Source organism: Triturus cristatus, chromosome 7, assembly GCF_964204655.1.
Source record: "Triturus cristatus chromosome 7, aTriCri1.1, whole genome shotgun sequence".
Classification (NCBI taxonomy): domain Eukaryota; kingdom Metazoa; phylum Chordata; class Amphibia; order Caudata; family Salamandridae; genus Triturus; species Triturus cristatus.
The window spans coordinates 1,150,438,245-1,150,454,411 of NC_140590.1; the positions used below are offsets into that span (position 1 = coordinate 1,150,438,245).

General features: G+C 47.0%; 1 protein-coding gene across 5 annotated transcripts in view; it reads left to right on the forward strand.

Moving 5' to 3' along the window:
• The window catches only part of KIF20A (kinesin family member 20A), a 220,051-nt gene that overhangs the window by 75,363 nt on the left and 128,521 nt on the right, over positions 1-16,167 (forward strand). For all 5 annotated transcript variants that reach the window (XM_085618375.1, XM_085618378.1, XM_085618374.1 and 2 more), the window contains exons 2-4: positions 10,420-10,586; positions 11,333-11,440; positions 12,921-13,040. In XM_085618375.1, coding sequence (XP_085474501.1) covers positions 10,428-10,586; positions 11,333-11,440; positions 12,921-13,040 — 387 coding nt within the window. In that variant the 5' untranslated portion in view covers positions 10,420-10,427. The remainder of the gene's footprint in view (positions 1-10,419; positions 10,587-11,332; positions 11,441-12,920; positions 13,041-16,167) is intronic.

Genomic DNA, 16,167 nt, shown 5'->3' on the forward strand with positions numbered 1-16,167 from the left:
ACTTCTCTATACCACCCAATACATTTCTTTCTCTGTCGCACCTTTCTGTCCCATGGCTCATTCCTTTACCTAAACACTCCCTTTTTACCTGTCTATTTATACATGTCTCTTTCTCTTTGTCTCTCTCTTTCTGCTTTCTCCATCTTGCTGCTCTGTTTGCATCTCATCCTCCTTCATTTCTCTTCCATTTACTTCACCTCCCTCTTAATTTCATCTCTTTATCTTACCCTTTATATTATTTTTGCCACCTATACCTCTCGCATGCCTTTCTACCTCACCATTCTCTTTCTCTCACTGCCTTACAACTCACAGCCTCATCTCTCTTCCCCACCTCTCATACACTATCTAGCCTCTCAATTTACCTCACCTATTGGCCTTCTATGTCTCTTTTTTTATTGATGTCCTCTTTCCCTCACCTTTCCCATTATTTTTTTTCTTTCTCTCTACAATGCTCTGTCTACCTCTTCCACTCCATCTATCACTCCCTTTGCTTTCATCTCTTTCTATCTCCTTCACTGTTTCCGTTAACTCTGCTTCTAATGTCTCGCTAGTTTAATACATCTGTCTTACCTCTGTCTCTCTCTCCCTATTTCACCATTCTCTACTTCTCTCTCGCCCTTCCTCTGTATTAGCCTAATCTCTCTACCTCATCTGCACCTCTTTTTTTCTCTACTTCTCATATCTTTCTATTTTTCATCCCACCGGCTCTACCTGCCTCTCTGCCTCGCTACTTTGTTTACCTGACCTGTCATTCTGTGCTTCACCTTTCTATTTGTGTTATCTCATTATAACTCCCCTCTCTTCCTATCTTATTTCTCTCTAGACCTTACCCATCTGGTTGGCACCTTTCTTACCAGCCTACATTTAAAACTGCATGCCAGGCCTCTAAAAAAAAAAAAAGGCATTGGCATAGCCAGTAGGTCTCGCCTTTGGGACCTTATAAGTTTTTAGCCATGCAATAGTTGAGGTTATTGCACCAAGAATATTGTGCTGCATAACTAAAATACTTATAAGGTCCCAAAAACGAGACCTATTGGCTATGCCAATGCTTGTTTTGCTTCCAGTCGTCTGGAAAGGTGCCTGTTTTGAGGGTGGTGTTGATGGTGATTTGTAGTTCGGGTGCAATGGTGTCCACGGCTCTGTGATAGATGTGCGGGGGCAGGGTTCAGTGCCCCCCCGAGTGGATGCCTTTCATGGCTGCGGCGGTGTCGTCTGTTGTGATCCGTGTCCATTTGGATATCGTGGGCTGGCTGCTGCCTCTGGAGGGGAGGGTGAGAGGCTGGGTGTGGCGTCTTGTGGGTGGTCCGTGAAGTTGTCGTAGAGTGTTTCGATCTTGAGGTGGAAGTAGGTTCCAAGCTTGTCACAGAGTTCCTGGGACGGGGTGATGTCTGTGGCTTCGCTGCATGGATTTGCGAATTACTGAATGACACTGAAGAGTTCCTTGGAGTTGGTGGCGATTTTGTTATGGATGAAGTTCTTCTTGGTGGTTCTGATTTGGTTGTGGTACTCGGTCATGGCGTCCTTGTAGGTGGAGTAGTTTTCGATTGTCTTGGTGTTCCTCCCGTTTTTCTCCAGGTGTCTGCAGGTACGTCTAGCTTTTTGGAGATCGGTGGTGAACCAGGCGGCTTTCCTGGGGGCGCTGTTTGCCGGAGTTGCGTAGCGGGACGAGTTTGTCTGCGCAGTTGGCTATCCAATTGTGGAGTCCTCTGGCTGCGGTGTTTGCGTCGGATGCCCAGGTGTGGTGTCCCGGGTCAGGGTGGAGTATAGCTGCTCGTCGGTCACCTTCCTCCAGTTACTTCTTGGTGGGCGGGGGGCTGGTTTTGGTGCCTTGGGTTTGTTGACGGTAAAGTGTAGGCAGTGGTGGTCGGTCCATGGCGGTTGCGTTGTGTGGCTGAAATGAATGCTGTTACCTGCGAAGTGATGGGGTCAAGGGTGTGTTCTGCTCTGTGGGTTGGGGTGGTGACGAGTTGGTTGAGTCCGATGTTGGCGAGGTTGCCGCGGAGGGTGGTTAGTTGGGGTTGCTGGGGTTGTCTAGGTGGAAGTTGAGGTCTCTAAGTATCTAGTTCATTGATGCGATGGCATGGGGTGCAATGAAGTCGGTGATGGCGGTGGCGAAGGGTGTCCGGGGGGGGGGGGGGGGTGTCTGTAGACGAGCTAACAAAATGGAGAATACAGGCCAAAAAACTGGAGTCCATTATCTAGCTGCATACCAACACCTTTATTCAAGTCAAGCGTTGCGCCGGCTCTCACTTATACAGAAAAATACTGACATCGAGGGGAGTTGAGCAGGGATGTGTGCTAGCCCCCTTGCTTTTCAACCTGTTTATAGCTGACCTCCCATCAGAACTTGGCGCAATAAACAGTCACCCGCCTAGGATCAGCGATTCTCAGATCAGCAATCTCCGATATGCGGACGGCAAAGGTGCTGCGGTTGCCCAAAACGTCATCCGCAGCCTAGATCCGATTAGAGCATGGCCTCTTAAATTAACAAATGCTAAGTGCAGGTGCTTTTCTCAACGTATGCCACAAGCTGAGACAGGCCAGAGTCTGCATCCTTGAATCCTTGTTATGGATGTGAGAAAGTGCCATCTTTCTTGCATGGTATGCCCCCACTTTTTGCTAAATTGCTGAATGTACTTTGACTGAGTGTACCCTGGACTCCTGCCAATCAGGTGCCCAGGGCCTATGTTCCTTCCTTAAAACACACAAACTCCAAATTGGCAAACCCTGGCCACATGTCAGCCCCTGGTAAATGGTACCCTAGGTACCCAGGGCCTTGTGACCAGGGAAGGCCCCTAAGGGCTGCTGCACTCATTGTGCCACCCTTAGAGGCCCTGTACCCTTATACACACACACTGCCTTTGCAGGCTGAGTGTCTGGGTGCAGTACAAAATGAAGAGTCGACATGGCACACATCTGTGTGCCATGCCCATTACCTACACTGCCAAGGCATATGTCAGCCTCCCCTCTGGCTGGTTGCCTTATGCCCATGTTGTGGGCACAGGAGCAGGAGCCCTGTGCCCCTACAGTACCCAGGTCCATTCCCGGGCACTGTAAGTGCAGTGCTGCCATTTAAGAGTACATGGTGCTGAGAGCTCGTCAAACACTAGCTCCACAGCACCATAATGGCAACACTGAAGACTGGGAAGTTTGGTATCAAACTTCTCAGCACATTAAACCCACACTGATGCCAGTGTGGGATTTAATGTACCAAGCACCCCAGAGGGCATCTTGGAGATGCCCCCTTACAACTAACCTACAATCCACGTCTGCTCTGATGCTGCCCAGGCTGCCACACAGCAGACACGTTGCAGGACCCCTGGGTGGGAGATCCCCTGCTCTCCCGGGCCTGCAACAATGCACATCCTGGGTGAGGTGATAAATCTCCTCCCCCAGGATGAGCAAAGGGAAGCTTCAAAGGCCTGCCGCCTCTAGGCGTTTCCCCAGGCCACTGCAACCCCCCACTCTGGCGGGAAGCTTGGCCGGAAACCCCATACAAGGACAGGGGATGTGCCAGCCTGCCCACCCCACCCCTCAGGTGGGGGAGGCGAGGTGAAGCACATCTCCGGCTCTCGCCATCTTGAAGATGGGAGGCCCTACCCTATCAGGATTAGGCAACTGCCCCCCTCCCACAGGAGAGAGGCAGGATATGGGGTGTACCCACCCCAGGACAAGGACCCATTGGTCCCTGGCCTTCACCTACCTGTAACGCCCCTAAATCTAGTATTTAGGGGCACCCTGAACCTTCCTTCCCCAGATTCCAGATTCCGAGAAGAGCGAGAAGAAACGAAGACCTGCCCTGCAGCTGCGAAGGAGAGGGAGACACCAACTGCTTTGGCCCCAGCCGTACCGGCCTGTCGACCTCGAACCTGCTCCTGCTCCAAACCCGGCATCTCTTGTGGCCAGCAACCTCAGAAACCCCGGAGGACCTGGCTACCTTTGAACTCTGATCCCCTGGGACTCCCATGAGTAGAGGCTCTACTCAGAACCTACCTTTCACCCCTGGCAGCAGCCCGGAACCGCGATCCCAGCCCACTCTGCACCCGCCAAGCCTGGCCGGTGCCGGGGTGAACTAAACCCACGAGGACGACCCCACGGCGACTGTGACCCCGAGTCCGGCACCCAAGGACCCCCCTCGACAATCCAGGAGAAGCCTGCAGCCTCAGAACCGAGTGCCACCCCAACCGCGATCAACAGAGGGTAAGATTTCCCGACACCAAAAGGCACCCCTGCACCCGGCGCCCCACGGCCCTCTGTGTCCAATCCCGGGGTACCTACCTATCCTCCAACTACCCAACTTACCTCTCGAAGTGGTGGTGGCACCTGAAGAGTCCTCGTCCCCGAGCCTGCAGTCTTTTTCCAAACCGGAGATTTCCCATAGAAATCAATTGAGCGCCCGACGGCTCAAAAGCACCCTGCACCCAGCCGCCCGAGTGGCCCTGGCAGTGAAAACTCTACTCTAACCTACTTCCCCACTTGCCCTGAGTTAGTGACCAGGAGCCCAGCTCCCACAGCCGCGTGGCTTGCCACACAGCAGCCACCAACCAAGGCCCCCCTATCCCTCATAGGATAACATTGGGCCTAACTCTCTCTGCACCCGGCCGTCCTGAAACCGCTGAGGGTGAACTAACTGTACCTACCCGACACTGGGGGACCCCTGAGTCTATGCCCAGAACTTCAACTCTGCCAGTCGAGTACTTACCCTTAAACCGCTAACTTCATTTTCCTCATAGGGTAATGTAAGAGAGTAGGGTCTGCTATCCTATGGTCACCCCAAATTTTTGCTTTTTGCTTCACTGGTTTTTGACATATTGAGGCTGTGGGCCTGCCAATCAGACCCCCAGCCTGCTGTTCTCTCTACTAAATTAAAACTATGCACCCTAGGTGCATAACCAATTGGAAGTGGATCACCCTGTCAGCCCCTGTACCAGTGTACACTAGGTACCCAGGGCATTGGTGTACCCAAGGCCTGCCAAGGGCTGAAGCATGTATTATGCCACCCCAGGCTTGGCCTAACAATTTGACACAACTGGCTGATCACTCAGCTGGGGTAAGTTGGTGTAATCACCTCTTACTTAGGTGTAGTATACCTATACCTAACCTTAAATGGGACACCTGGTAACCTATAAGTCACTCCTATGGCAGGCCTTAACAATCCTGAAGGCAGAGTGCTTGGTTCCATGTGAGATGGTGCTCTGGCATGAGCTGAGCCTGTCTGCAGTGGTCGGAACAACTTCCTTCTACTGTTTCCAGATATCGTCATACCATATACTCTTAAGTGCATTATGAACCTCGCGGTTAAATGCTATCTTTGGTTTGGCTTTATCAAAACATGTCAAGTAAGGTGTCATACGAATTGGAATACTAACCCCTCGCCAATTCTGGCGACGGGGTTAGCATTCCACCCTTCTAGAGGGACACGACATGTACAGTACCTGAAACCCGGGTAAAAATCAGACACAGCCTCAGCTCCACAAAATGGATGCTGCCACCACAGACACAAGTCTGCCCTCCTGCTGCTGGGAGTCCTTCCAGCTTGGGAGGTGTGGACAAAGGGTTTCCTGCCAGGGGAGGTGCGTGCACCACCCCAGGCAGGATTTTGTGTATTGGTCAGGTAGGGCTTGAAAGAAACCAGACATGCCTGTGGCTCACAAGGAGCCTCGGTGCATATGCCAGTTCAAACCGGTCCTGGGGCACACCAGTCCCGGGCCTGGGGCGAGCTGGACAAAGGATTGGGGGTGTAACCACCCCCCTTCCTGGTCCCACCCATAGGGAGGGACCTAGCAGGTAGTTCGGCCCCTAGAATCCGCTTAAAGGTAGGAGCTGTGTCCTAAGACTTCAGACATCCTGGAATCAACTTAACACTAAGAAGAAGACGGGAACTTCGACGCTCTGCTGCACAGAGGACTGAAGCCAATCTCCCCTGTGGTCAGGGAGTGACCACCTTGCTAACGCAAGCACCATCCAGCGAATCAACGTCTGCTTTGCCGCCGCCTCCCGCCGGAGCCCGAGCCCAGAGACTGACAAGACCTGGACCTCCAGACCTCTCACCGCCCGATCCACAGTCCCTGAAAAGAGGAGACCCGTGGAGGCACCGAGACACGTGGAGCCAGCCATCTTGGATCGACTACGACAAGCTGACAAGTGCAACAACCGAGGCTCCCTCCAAGTTGTGCTTTGGGATCTGAGAAGCCCAACTCTCGAGCAGCATTTGCACCAAAGGTGAGCCCTCCAGCATCTCCACGATCTGCGTGGGGCCCTTCTGCATTTTGCCACTCGACGCGCCTAACCGGTTGCTGGCCCGCTGGCTAGTGGCCATCTTGGCGACGAACTCTACGAAAAACACCGCTGGTCTGGTTGCTCCAGACTGGCCCTTGCTCCTCTCCAAAGGAGCAATCCCTCTGACCTTGCTGGTCAGAACCAACAGCTGATTTCCGAATCCTCCTACAATTGCTTTTGCCAAGGCTTGTTTGCTTCGACCAAGTTGCCGACACCGCCGACAGCGAGAGCCTGCGTGGGACAGCTCGTGAGCCGACTCCTGGACGTCGTCGACCTTCAGGGACCACGTGGCTGCGGAGACAAGCTACCCCTCATCACCTGTTTGCACCCGACATCGCCTGGTACCTACCTGGTGCCACGCCGGTCACTGGCTAGTGACTGTGAACACTGTCCCCTCTGCTTTCAGGTCTTCTGCAACTCCGATCCACCCTTGGATCCACCGCATCTCTCCCGGACCGACCGCCTGCAGCATCTTTGTCCCAGGCTCAACGGAACAGATAGAAGAAACCCGACGCACTTTGAGGCCTATGCACCCGCTTCCTGTGGGTGAGGTAAAGCTGGTACTCCGGTGCCCAAGTGTAGTAATACATCTCTAGTGCCTGTGTTCCAAATCTTAAGTTCCTAGTTAACCCGGAAGATCTCCTTTGCAGTAACTTTGTACTTTTTACGCACCCATTGAAACCTATGGGAGCACGCGTGTGACTATTTGCTCTGCACACGCCACCCGTGGACCTCCTGGTCACTAACTGACGTTAGCTCCTTGTAGGCCCAGCGATTCTAGAGGCCTTAGGCCTTTTCCCTTTTCTGTTCGTGGTACTTATACCACTATTTTAGTATATGGTTCGAGTGGCCACCAGGGCCTATCCATATAAAGTGCAACTTCTGTGTATTCTGTGATAATCTTGTTTGACGATTTGTGCTCCTGTGCTCATAAAGAGACTAGGGGTTACTTTGAGAAATAAATACATATATATTTTGAATATATATCTGTGTGGTGTCCTTTCATTGGTATAAAAGGGGGTTGCATTTGGTAAAACAGCTGGCTTAACACGCTTCACGAGTTTAGCCTCAAAGACTGCTTAGCCTACGCTACCACTAAGGCAGCTAGTCCGAAAAGGTTGACTTACAACCACACCATAAGGGTTGCTTGGCATGGTACAAGGTGATCACTTTAACTAGTGAGCATCATATACCAGGCCAACTTCTCACAGGTAACATTGACTGGCTTTTTCTTGAAAATTCTTCTAAGTGTGGACTTTTCAAAACTCAAAATAATCACCAAAAATCAGCCGAGTGACAAAAACGAATTTACTCACCTGCTCTTAGGTGAGCTCCCAGTGCTGGATCTTGGTGCCCAGCACTGACTCTGAAAAGTACCCACAACTATACTTACCTTGAACTCATTTTTCTTCCATAGGAAACCATTGACAGTTTTTCTGTGAAATTTCTTCTAAGTGTTGATTTCTGCAATTTCTAAATATTCCTCAAAAATCGTATAACATCTGAAAACGTAATTACTTACCTATTTTGGATAAAGGTCCCAGTCCTGAGTCTAGGCCCCCAGTACTGGATTACAAAAGTAACGATAACCTACTGTACCTGTAACCTACATTTTCTTCCATAGGGAATCATTGATTGTTTTGCTCTGAAATATTTTCTAAGTGCTAACTTTTAAAATAGCTAAATATTAGTTAAAAATCATCACAGTACCAAAGTCGACTTTCAACAGCTGATTCTGAGAACTTACCCAGTACTGGATCTAGGATCCAGGCCTGGAATTACAAAAGTAATCTAAAAAGTAATCTGTTGCATATAATGTGAATTTATCATTGAGCTCGATGTATTGTGTTTAGAAATAGAGTGGCTTACTGCAACTACTTGTAACTGTTTACTAAAAAGTCTATTGCATATACAAAAGTATTTTTATGAAACATCTCCTGTCGAAAGTATATTTTAATTCCAAGTGTTGGTTCTAAAATAAAACAAGCATATATTTTTTTATATACAAACCATTGGCCTAGAGTTCAGTTATTGAGTGTGTGGAACTATTTGCTGACTGAGTGTGTACAACAAATGCTTTACACTGTCCTCGGATACTGCCTTACTGCTCGACCAGGCTACCACTTTGGAGAGTAAGGTTATATCTAACTTTAACCTCTGTTAAACCCTTGGGGTCTGTGGACTCTGTACACCCTGTACCTATTAAGGAACAGTATATACAGAGCCACTTTCTCACAATGGACAGACATCAGCTCCAGTAATCCAGGTGGGTAACATCGTCTGTTCCTTAATGATTGCATGTTGCAATTGTCAGCTAACAAATTTTGGAACCTTAACCCAAGCAAAAAAGCGTTTAAATTAAGTATTAAAAAGCAAATCCAACTATAATCCTACTCGTCAGATAGGGCAATTCTAGCCAAACGCAAGCATGCATGGGCAGTAATTAACTCCCATCACTTGGTCTTCCATCGCCATTCCTTGCTTGCAGCTACTCCCTACACTTAAAACTGAAATTTTTGGTGCTACGGCTGGGTGAGCGGTGCTTCTTGAAACATTTAGCTCCCTGGCGGTGCCCATCAGACGAGATTGTATGCAGGGGTAGCGGGGCACCAGACAAATCCCTGGAGCATATCGTATGCATCTGCCTAGAATTAATGGACTTGTGCAGATTAAAACTAAAGCCTGAGTGGAACAAACTGGGAGTCCGGTCCTGCAGGCAGGACATCATAGCAGCACTGAACCCAGAGAACACTGCCCTAAACATCAGTTTGGCGAACGGCATCCACCTTGCATACTGCAAGTTCAGGCCGCCTATCGTCCAACCAGAAAACACAGTGCCCGTAGTGTCAACATGACTAAGCAGCTATACGTGGACCCAACAACGGCTAACAATTCCAGTAGCCTTTGTCATAACTATTTTCTTAACCGAGTGATTTATCAAGTTTCACTTTAGTTTCAAAACAAAATCATTCCCTAAGCCTTACAGCTTACCTCAGGATAGATTTTACCTCATTCAAGTGCTATTTTATATGTAATGAAGTGTACTAGTTTCATTTAGAAAGACTGGTTAGATGTTAAGAACTCTGGAATTCTTTTCGCAGCATTGAAACATTAAGTTGCGGGATCGAGTGAAAATAAGTAACGTCAACTGACCGCTATAGATCTCTGTAACCCTGAAATCCACACTAAACCGTGATAGCACAGCATGGAACAAGCAAACTGGACCCACAGCTTATTATCTTACCATTAACTGTACTCGCTGATGATCTTTATGATAATACTGCAGCAACTATTGCAACGTGTCCGCTTCTTGATTTCTCACAAGACTGCAAACACTAAAGCACTTTAGAGTTACGTTACACCTGTTTTTACACAATGGCAGTTTTCTCTTGTCTAGAAGAAAATTTGTATCTAATTGTAAATGTTAACATTGAATTGTCAAATTCTCCTTGATTGCGACCAATGCAGCGCCAAGTGTTTCATCAATGTTTTTTTGTCATATTGTAATGATTTTTAAATAATCAAACAATAAAGATTATTGTAAATCATCTTATTGCAGTCCTGCGGGAAGCCATTATGTATCTGCTCCTTACATAATTGTACGCTGATCCAATCACTTATTTATTATGTTGAGTAAACATTATTCAATAAACCAATAAAAATGTTTATAAAACATCTTGTGAACAGAGCATGATTTAACATTGAGGCAAAAAGTTTATGCACTGAAATAAAAACAACCCGGAACATTACAAAAAATATACATGCATACATGTTCACCCATCATTTGTATGTGATGTGATTGTCTATTAAAACAGTTTTATGAATGACCAAGGACAACATGAAAATGTGATTAAGGCTGATTCCATGGTTAGACAGGTTAGTTTATTTGCATGCCTTTCTCAATAGCAGTCAGGTTTTGTGGCAATACACACAAGTTAGTGCCTGGGATTCCACCCCCATAATCTCACAAACCAATCATAAATTCTCCCTAGGTGAAAAGATAAACATTGACTTATGAATACTTTGTTAAACCAAGTGTCATTTAAAGCTTCAGCATGCCATAGTAGCAAGATGTTTGTATTATCTGTGAGGTTGGAAGTGTTAACTTTGTATTATTTCACTTCTCTTGGGCGAGTTTAGTTTTCAAGATGGCCCATGATATCCTCTCTCCAAACAATGGCTTGTTCTCTGATGAAGAGGAGGCAGCCATATTTGAATCCACCAGTGCTGGATTTGGAGCAGGACTAAGGAAGGACCTGCTATCGGACTTCTCAGTTATTTCTCCTGGTATGGCGGCCCCTGCACAGGTAAGTAGGCAAAGGGCAGATCTTGTTTCTTGTAGATGGTGTGCGGCGTCCCAGTGTGTTTTTGCATTTTGAGGGGGTCAAAGAGTACTCCTTTTTTTTTTTTTCTTTTTCTTTCCCCCTCCTTCTCCCATACCTCTTCACAAGGTGTATTGTTGCATTCCATCTTTGGATTTTAGGTGGGATGACTGTTTACATTTTAAGAGTTCTGCACTGTGGGTAAGGTGTCATAGATTTGTAAATAATTGGAAGGGGGTTCTCTGTCTTTGCTTCAGCAGTGCAGTGTCACTAATTTAAGTGGTGTCTTGTTTAACTCTTTATCTTTGACAGATAAGGTGTCCTCCATCTTAGATGCTCTTTCTTATAGCCTTAATTAACAACTGACAACATGCAGGCCTAGACTAGTACGACATGATCTATTTGTTTATTATTTAGGGGGCTCTCACCTACAAGCAAGCCTGGACAAAATGGGATTGCTTTAAAACACAAAAATATAGCTTGGAAGGTATAGTTGCTTGTTTTAACAAGAACTGTACATTTTTAAAAAGGCTTAGCTTGGAAATGTAATAATTGCATAACTGCAAACTAGAAAATGGTATTGTAATGGGGCATAGATTTATTTCAAACATTCCTAATTGATTTGCCACTTTAATCTTGGTCTATAATGTGTGCGGTTGTAGTTTGTTAGAAGTATCTTATAGGGGAGGGGAGTTATTTCGATTTATCTGGACACATGCTCTCTATTCCAGGGAGCAGAAACTTCACAGGTTTTACCGGAGGACGGCAACAGGAAAGTCAAGGTTTTCCTCCGGATACGACCATTCAAGGAGGTCGAGCTGGAAAAGCGTGAGAATCAGGTGCGTGGCTGGGCAGCAGAGGACACCATGTCCACCCATGAAAAATTTGAGTGACGAGTGGGAGAGAATTTCCATTTTCTTTGCTGAATCACGGTCTTCTCTGAGAGGCTGGGACTATTGGGGGTAAAACAAGGGGTGTTGGTCGATGGATGGTGAGTTATGTCTTTTTTTAGCGGGATTTGGGAGGGGGAATTCCATTTAATATTGGCACTTGTTTGGATGGCACAAAGTGCACACTGTTAATGACCTTCTGAGTTGCATCCTTTCATTTTGCTACACCACAGTGGGTTGCCCTTTCAGTCTGAGTTGTGTGAGGCTCCTGAAATTTCTCTGTTTACTTCTAATTAGGGCATTTGGCTTGGGGGCGGGAGTGGGGATACCTGATTATGTTTTGGATCCAGGGTGAATGTATGCTAGGATGGGGGGGACCAATGCATCAGGACATGTAGACTGGGATGGAGCAGTTGAAATAATCTGGAACAACCCAACATGATAACTCGGAATTAGGAAACATGCACACTGGAGCAACAAACAGTGGGGTATGGGAGAATGTGACATGGACAAAGTACATCGGTATAGGGATACCTTCATGCTGAGATGGAGAATGCACAGCCCTGAAGATGAGTATGAGATGGATGGAATGCGTCAGTCTTTTAACCACTGTTAATTCGTCTAGGCACATTCCATTTTCTTATTTTGGTAAACTGTGCCATGATAGAGGGATAAACCATACACTAAGCCGTTTTTGTACCGCTTGAAAATGGACAGTCTGGAACAAACTGCCAGGCCAAGTTGTATTTGAATGTCAGTGCAAGCAGTCCCAGGTGAGTTTCAGCCTTATTGGTGAGGTGAAGCTCGCACCATATGGAATAGTGAACTATGGTACCCACATGAGGACGTCATGATTATCCCCCCCCCCCACACATATGTTGCCATCTGAAAACTGAAGTCCACTTTAATCAAAAATACCTTTTTATCACATGCACTTGGTACTCTGTGCCTTGCACCTGAGATCACATGGCTCTAGAATAAGTTAGAACTGCATTCATTACGTGTTATTTCAATCTTACAACTGGGATGCACGGGAATCCATGATGACGGACTTGCTTTATGGATAACCTATTTATAACGCATTTGTAGGATCAGGGAAGGTGGCTGTACAGATTCATTGACTTGACGGAACGCTGCTGAGGCCCGCTTCAAATCAGCTGCCACTATAGAATGTCATTGCTGCCTATGTTCCTTTTTTATGAGCGAGTTCAATCCTCGTTCGTTTTCTTGAGTTGAGAGGCCATGTGAGAGCAAAACATGCTGCAGGTCAGGAACTGTTATAAGTTTAAGGCACTTGGGCACATTTCAGTTTTTGTGCTTTTTCAAAAATTGTATAGTTGGGATGAGTGAGTTGGCATCCCCTTCCCTCCTACTCAAAAGGTTCTTCCCATGTAGGTTATGAAACTTTTTTTTTTTTTTGTCCTTTCAGGGCTGTGTGAATATTGAGGACTCGGAGTCTCTGTTGCTACGAGCTCCTAAAGATTCTTTCACCATGAAGAACAGTGAGCGAGGTGTTGGACAAGGAATGCAACGCTTTACATTTTCACAGGTATGGTTTTGGTGTGTCCTTGTTTTTCCTCAGTTGTTGGTTATAATTTTCCTCTTCTTTTCCATGCTGCCACTTCTCAATCATGCAGTGCTTTTTCTGTGAATTGCCTTCAGCCTGTGTTTTTATCTTGAAGTTAACTTTCATTTTCAATTGTTTGAGCATTATGAAGCGTACACCCAGGTGAATTTATCACTTGATATAAAATGTTTTGGTTCAACCTCTTTGTAGTATTGGCATCTCATTTGTGAGCAGCTGCGTCTTTTCGGGTGGTAATCTCCCTTGCATAGTATATAGGTCTGTGACCTTGCCCTAAGTAATTTGACTGCATTGGAATCCAATTAAAACTGCTGGTTAAAAGTTCAATTTCTCAAAATCAAGTTTTCAACCCATACTTTTTGAACTGGCTAAAACAACAAAAAATCGATTTGATGCTCAGGATACATTAAAAATTGCATACTATTGTAAATATTTTTTTTAATTCTTAACATCAACTCAGCAATGAAAACAATCAGGAGATAGTTACATCTCATTGCAGTATTCCGTGTTTCACCATCAATGACACATTTATCTTTACAATAGCAACACATTCCATGTCTAAGCCTAACCTATTCTCTTTATAGGCCTCTGTATATCTGCCAGGCTCCCCATATCTTAATCGAGCACTATATTAAAATCTTATTACTTCTGATCTCGATTTTACCCCATACTTTATTAAAACCGGCCTTATGACCTTGTGCCTAATTCGCATAAAATATAAGCATCCCATTAAATGTGCACACTAGAGGCCTTCAAATTTAGTCCACAGCCACGATTATTTTCTTTAGCCATCTGACACTTCCGATCTACTAGGAATGCAAATCCCGGGTTTTAACCCTAACTGAAATTTCAGGAACTCTTTCCGCCTTACTGAATTCGACCTCCCTGAAAGACGATAGAAGGTTGTACAGTCCTGCCAAGAGTTTATTAGCCACTGGGTGAAACTCTTTGGATCTAGGTAACTCCAATCACTTGCCCTAGATTCTGTAGCACACTTTTCCTTTAACTCCTTTTTTTGTGTGTAATTAATAAGGGCATTAGCTTTAAAAAAAAAAAAAAATAACAATAATTAAGCGAGAGGGCATGATCATTAAGACGGCCTCTTGTGTGTCTTGCCAAACACAGCTAACTCTGGCAGATTTCCTTCATGCATGGCTTTGATACTTTTCTTTTCAAACACATTTGGATTCTACACCATAAGCGCTAAGTTAAATTTGCTGATAACTGTAGGAAGGTGGATATCTGACTATGGTTACCCCCAACTTTTTGCCTAGTGTCTAGCTGGTTTTTCGACTTAGTTGGCCTGAGATCCTGCCATTCAGGGTCTCAGGCTGTCTGCTCTCTCTGTAAAATGGACTCCATGTACCCTAGGTACATAACCAATTGGTAAGGATCACCTTATTGGACCCTGTACAGTGTACCCTAGGTACCCAGGGCATAGGTGTACCCTAGGCCTCCCAGGGGCTGCAGCATGTATTATGCCACCCCTGGTCTGGCCTTCCAATCAGACACAACTGGCTGATCACTCAGCTGGGGCAAGGTCGTGTAATCACCCCTTGCTTAGGTGTAGTATTCCTATACCTACCTTATATATAGACACATGTGTACCTATCAGTCACTCCTATGGCAGGCCTTAACAATCCTGGAGGCAGAGTGCTTGGTAACATGTGAGATGGTGCTCTAGCATGAGCTGAGCCTGTCTGCAGCTTTCGGAACCATGTCCTTATAGCTGTTCTATGATATAGCCTACCATATACTCTTAAAGTGCCTTATAATCTTAAACGGTTATGGTAACTATGGTTGGGCTGTATCAAAACATGTCGTGTAAGGTGTCTAACACTTTGGAATAATACCCCCATACCATTTCTGGTGATGAGGATATTATTCCCCCCTTCTAGAGGGAGAGACATGTTAAAATCATACTTTGCTGTTTATCTCTAACCAAAGCCTCAGCATCACAAAATGGATGCTGCTGCCACAGACACAAGTCTGACCTCCTGCTGCTGGGAGTGATCCCAGCCAGGGAGGCCTGGACAATAGGTTTCCTGCTTGGGGAGGTGCTAGCACCTCCCCAGACAGCCTTTAGTGTATTGGGGCAGGGTGGGCTGAAAGGAATGAGACATGCCTGGGGCACACAAGGTGTTCCTTGCATAGTCCAGTTCAAACCGGCGCTGGGGCACTCCAGCCCCAGCTCTGGCGCGAAACTGGACAAAGGGAAGTGGGTGTAACCACCCCCTCCCAGGTCCCACCCATAAGGCGTGACCTAGCAGGTATCCCAGCCCCCCAGATTAGTATAAGAGTGGGAGTTGGGCCTCAAGACTTTAGATTATCCTGAACCTGCAAAACTGAACAGAAACTCTGGACCTTCGACATTCGACGAAAGAAGAAGACTGAAGAATCTCCCTTGTAGCCAAGGAGTGGCTACCCTGTGCAAACAGGCACCATCAAGTGACTACCCTTTGCTTTGTGAAACGTTCGACGAGGAACCGACTGCAGAGCCCGACCAGAGCCTTGATTTCCAGACTTCTCCGACCCTCATCCACATCTGCAGCAGAGCTGAGATCCGTGGAGGCGACGAGCGACGTGGGACCGGCTACCTGGGAAAAGTGGCTAGTAACTTACAGCGCAGCTTCTGAGGTACCCTCGAAGTTGTGCACCGGGGATTGAGAAGCCCCAACCCCAAGCACCATCTGCACCGAAGACCAGCCCCCCACACTCCACGAGTCCTGCGTGGGGCCCTTCAGCATTTTCCTGCTTGCCGCGTCTGTCCGGTTGCTTGCCCGCTGGCTAGTGGCCTCTGTGACGACGCTCCCTGAAATCTTCTGCGCTGGTTTGGCTCCTCCAGACTGGCTCCCGCTTCTCTGCAAAGAAGAAGCACCCCAGACCTTCCTGGTCTGCACCAGAAGCAAGTCCCTTGTTCTTCGTGGGTTCCGCTTGCCAAGGCTTGGTGAGTCCTAGTCCAACTTCGACGCCGCCGACAGCAAGAGCCTTCGTGGGACAGCTCGCCTCCTGGTCCTGGTCGTCCTCGACGCCTCCTGGTCCTCCTGGCTGCAGCGACAAGCTTCACCTTCACCTTCACCTTCACCTGCAA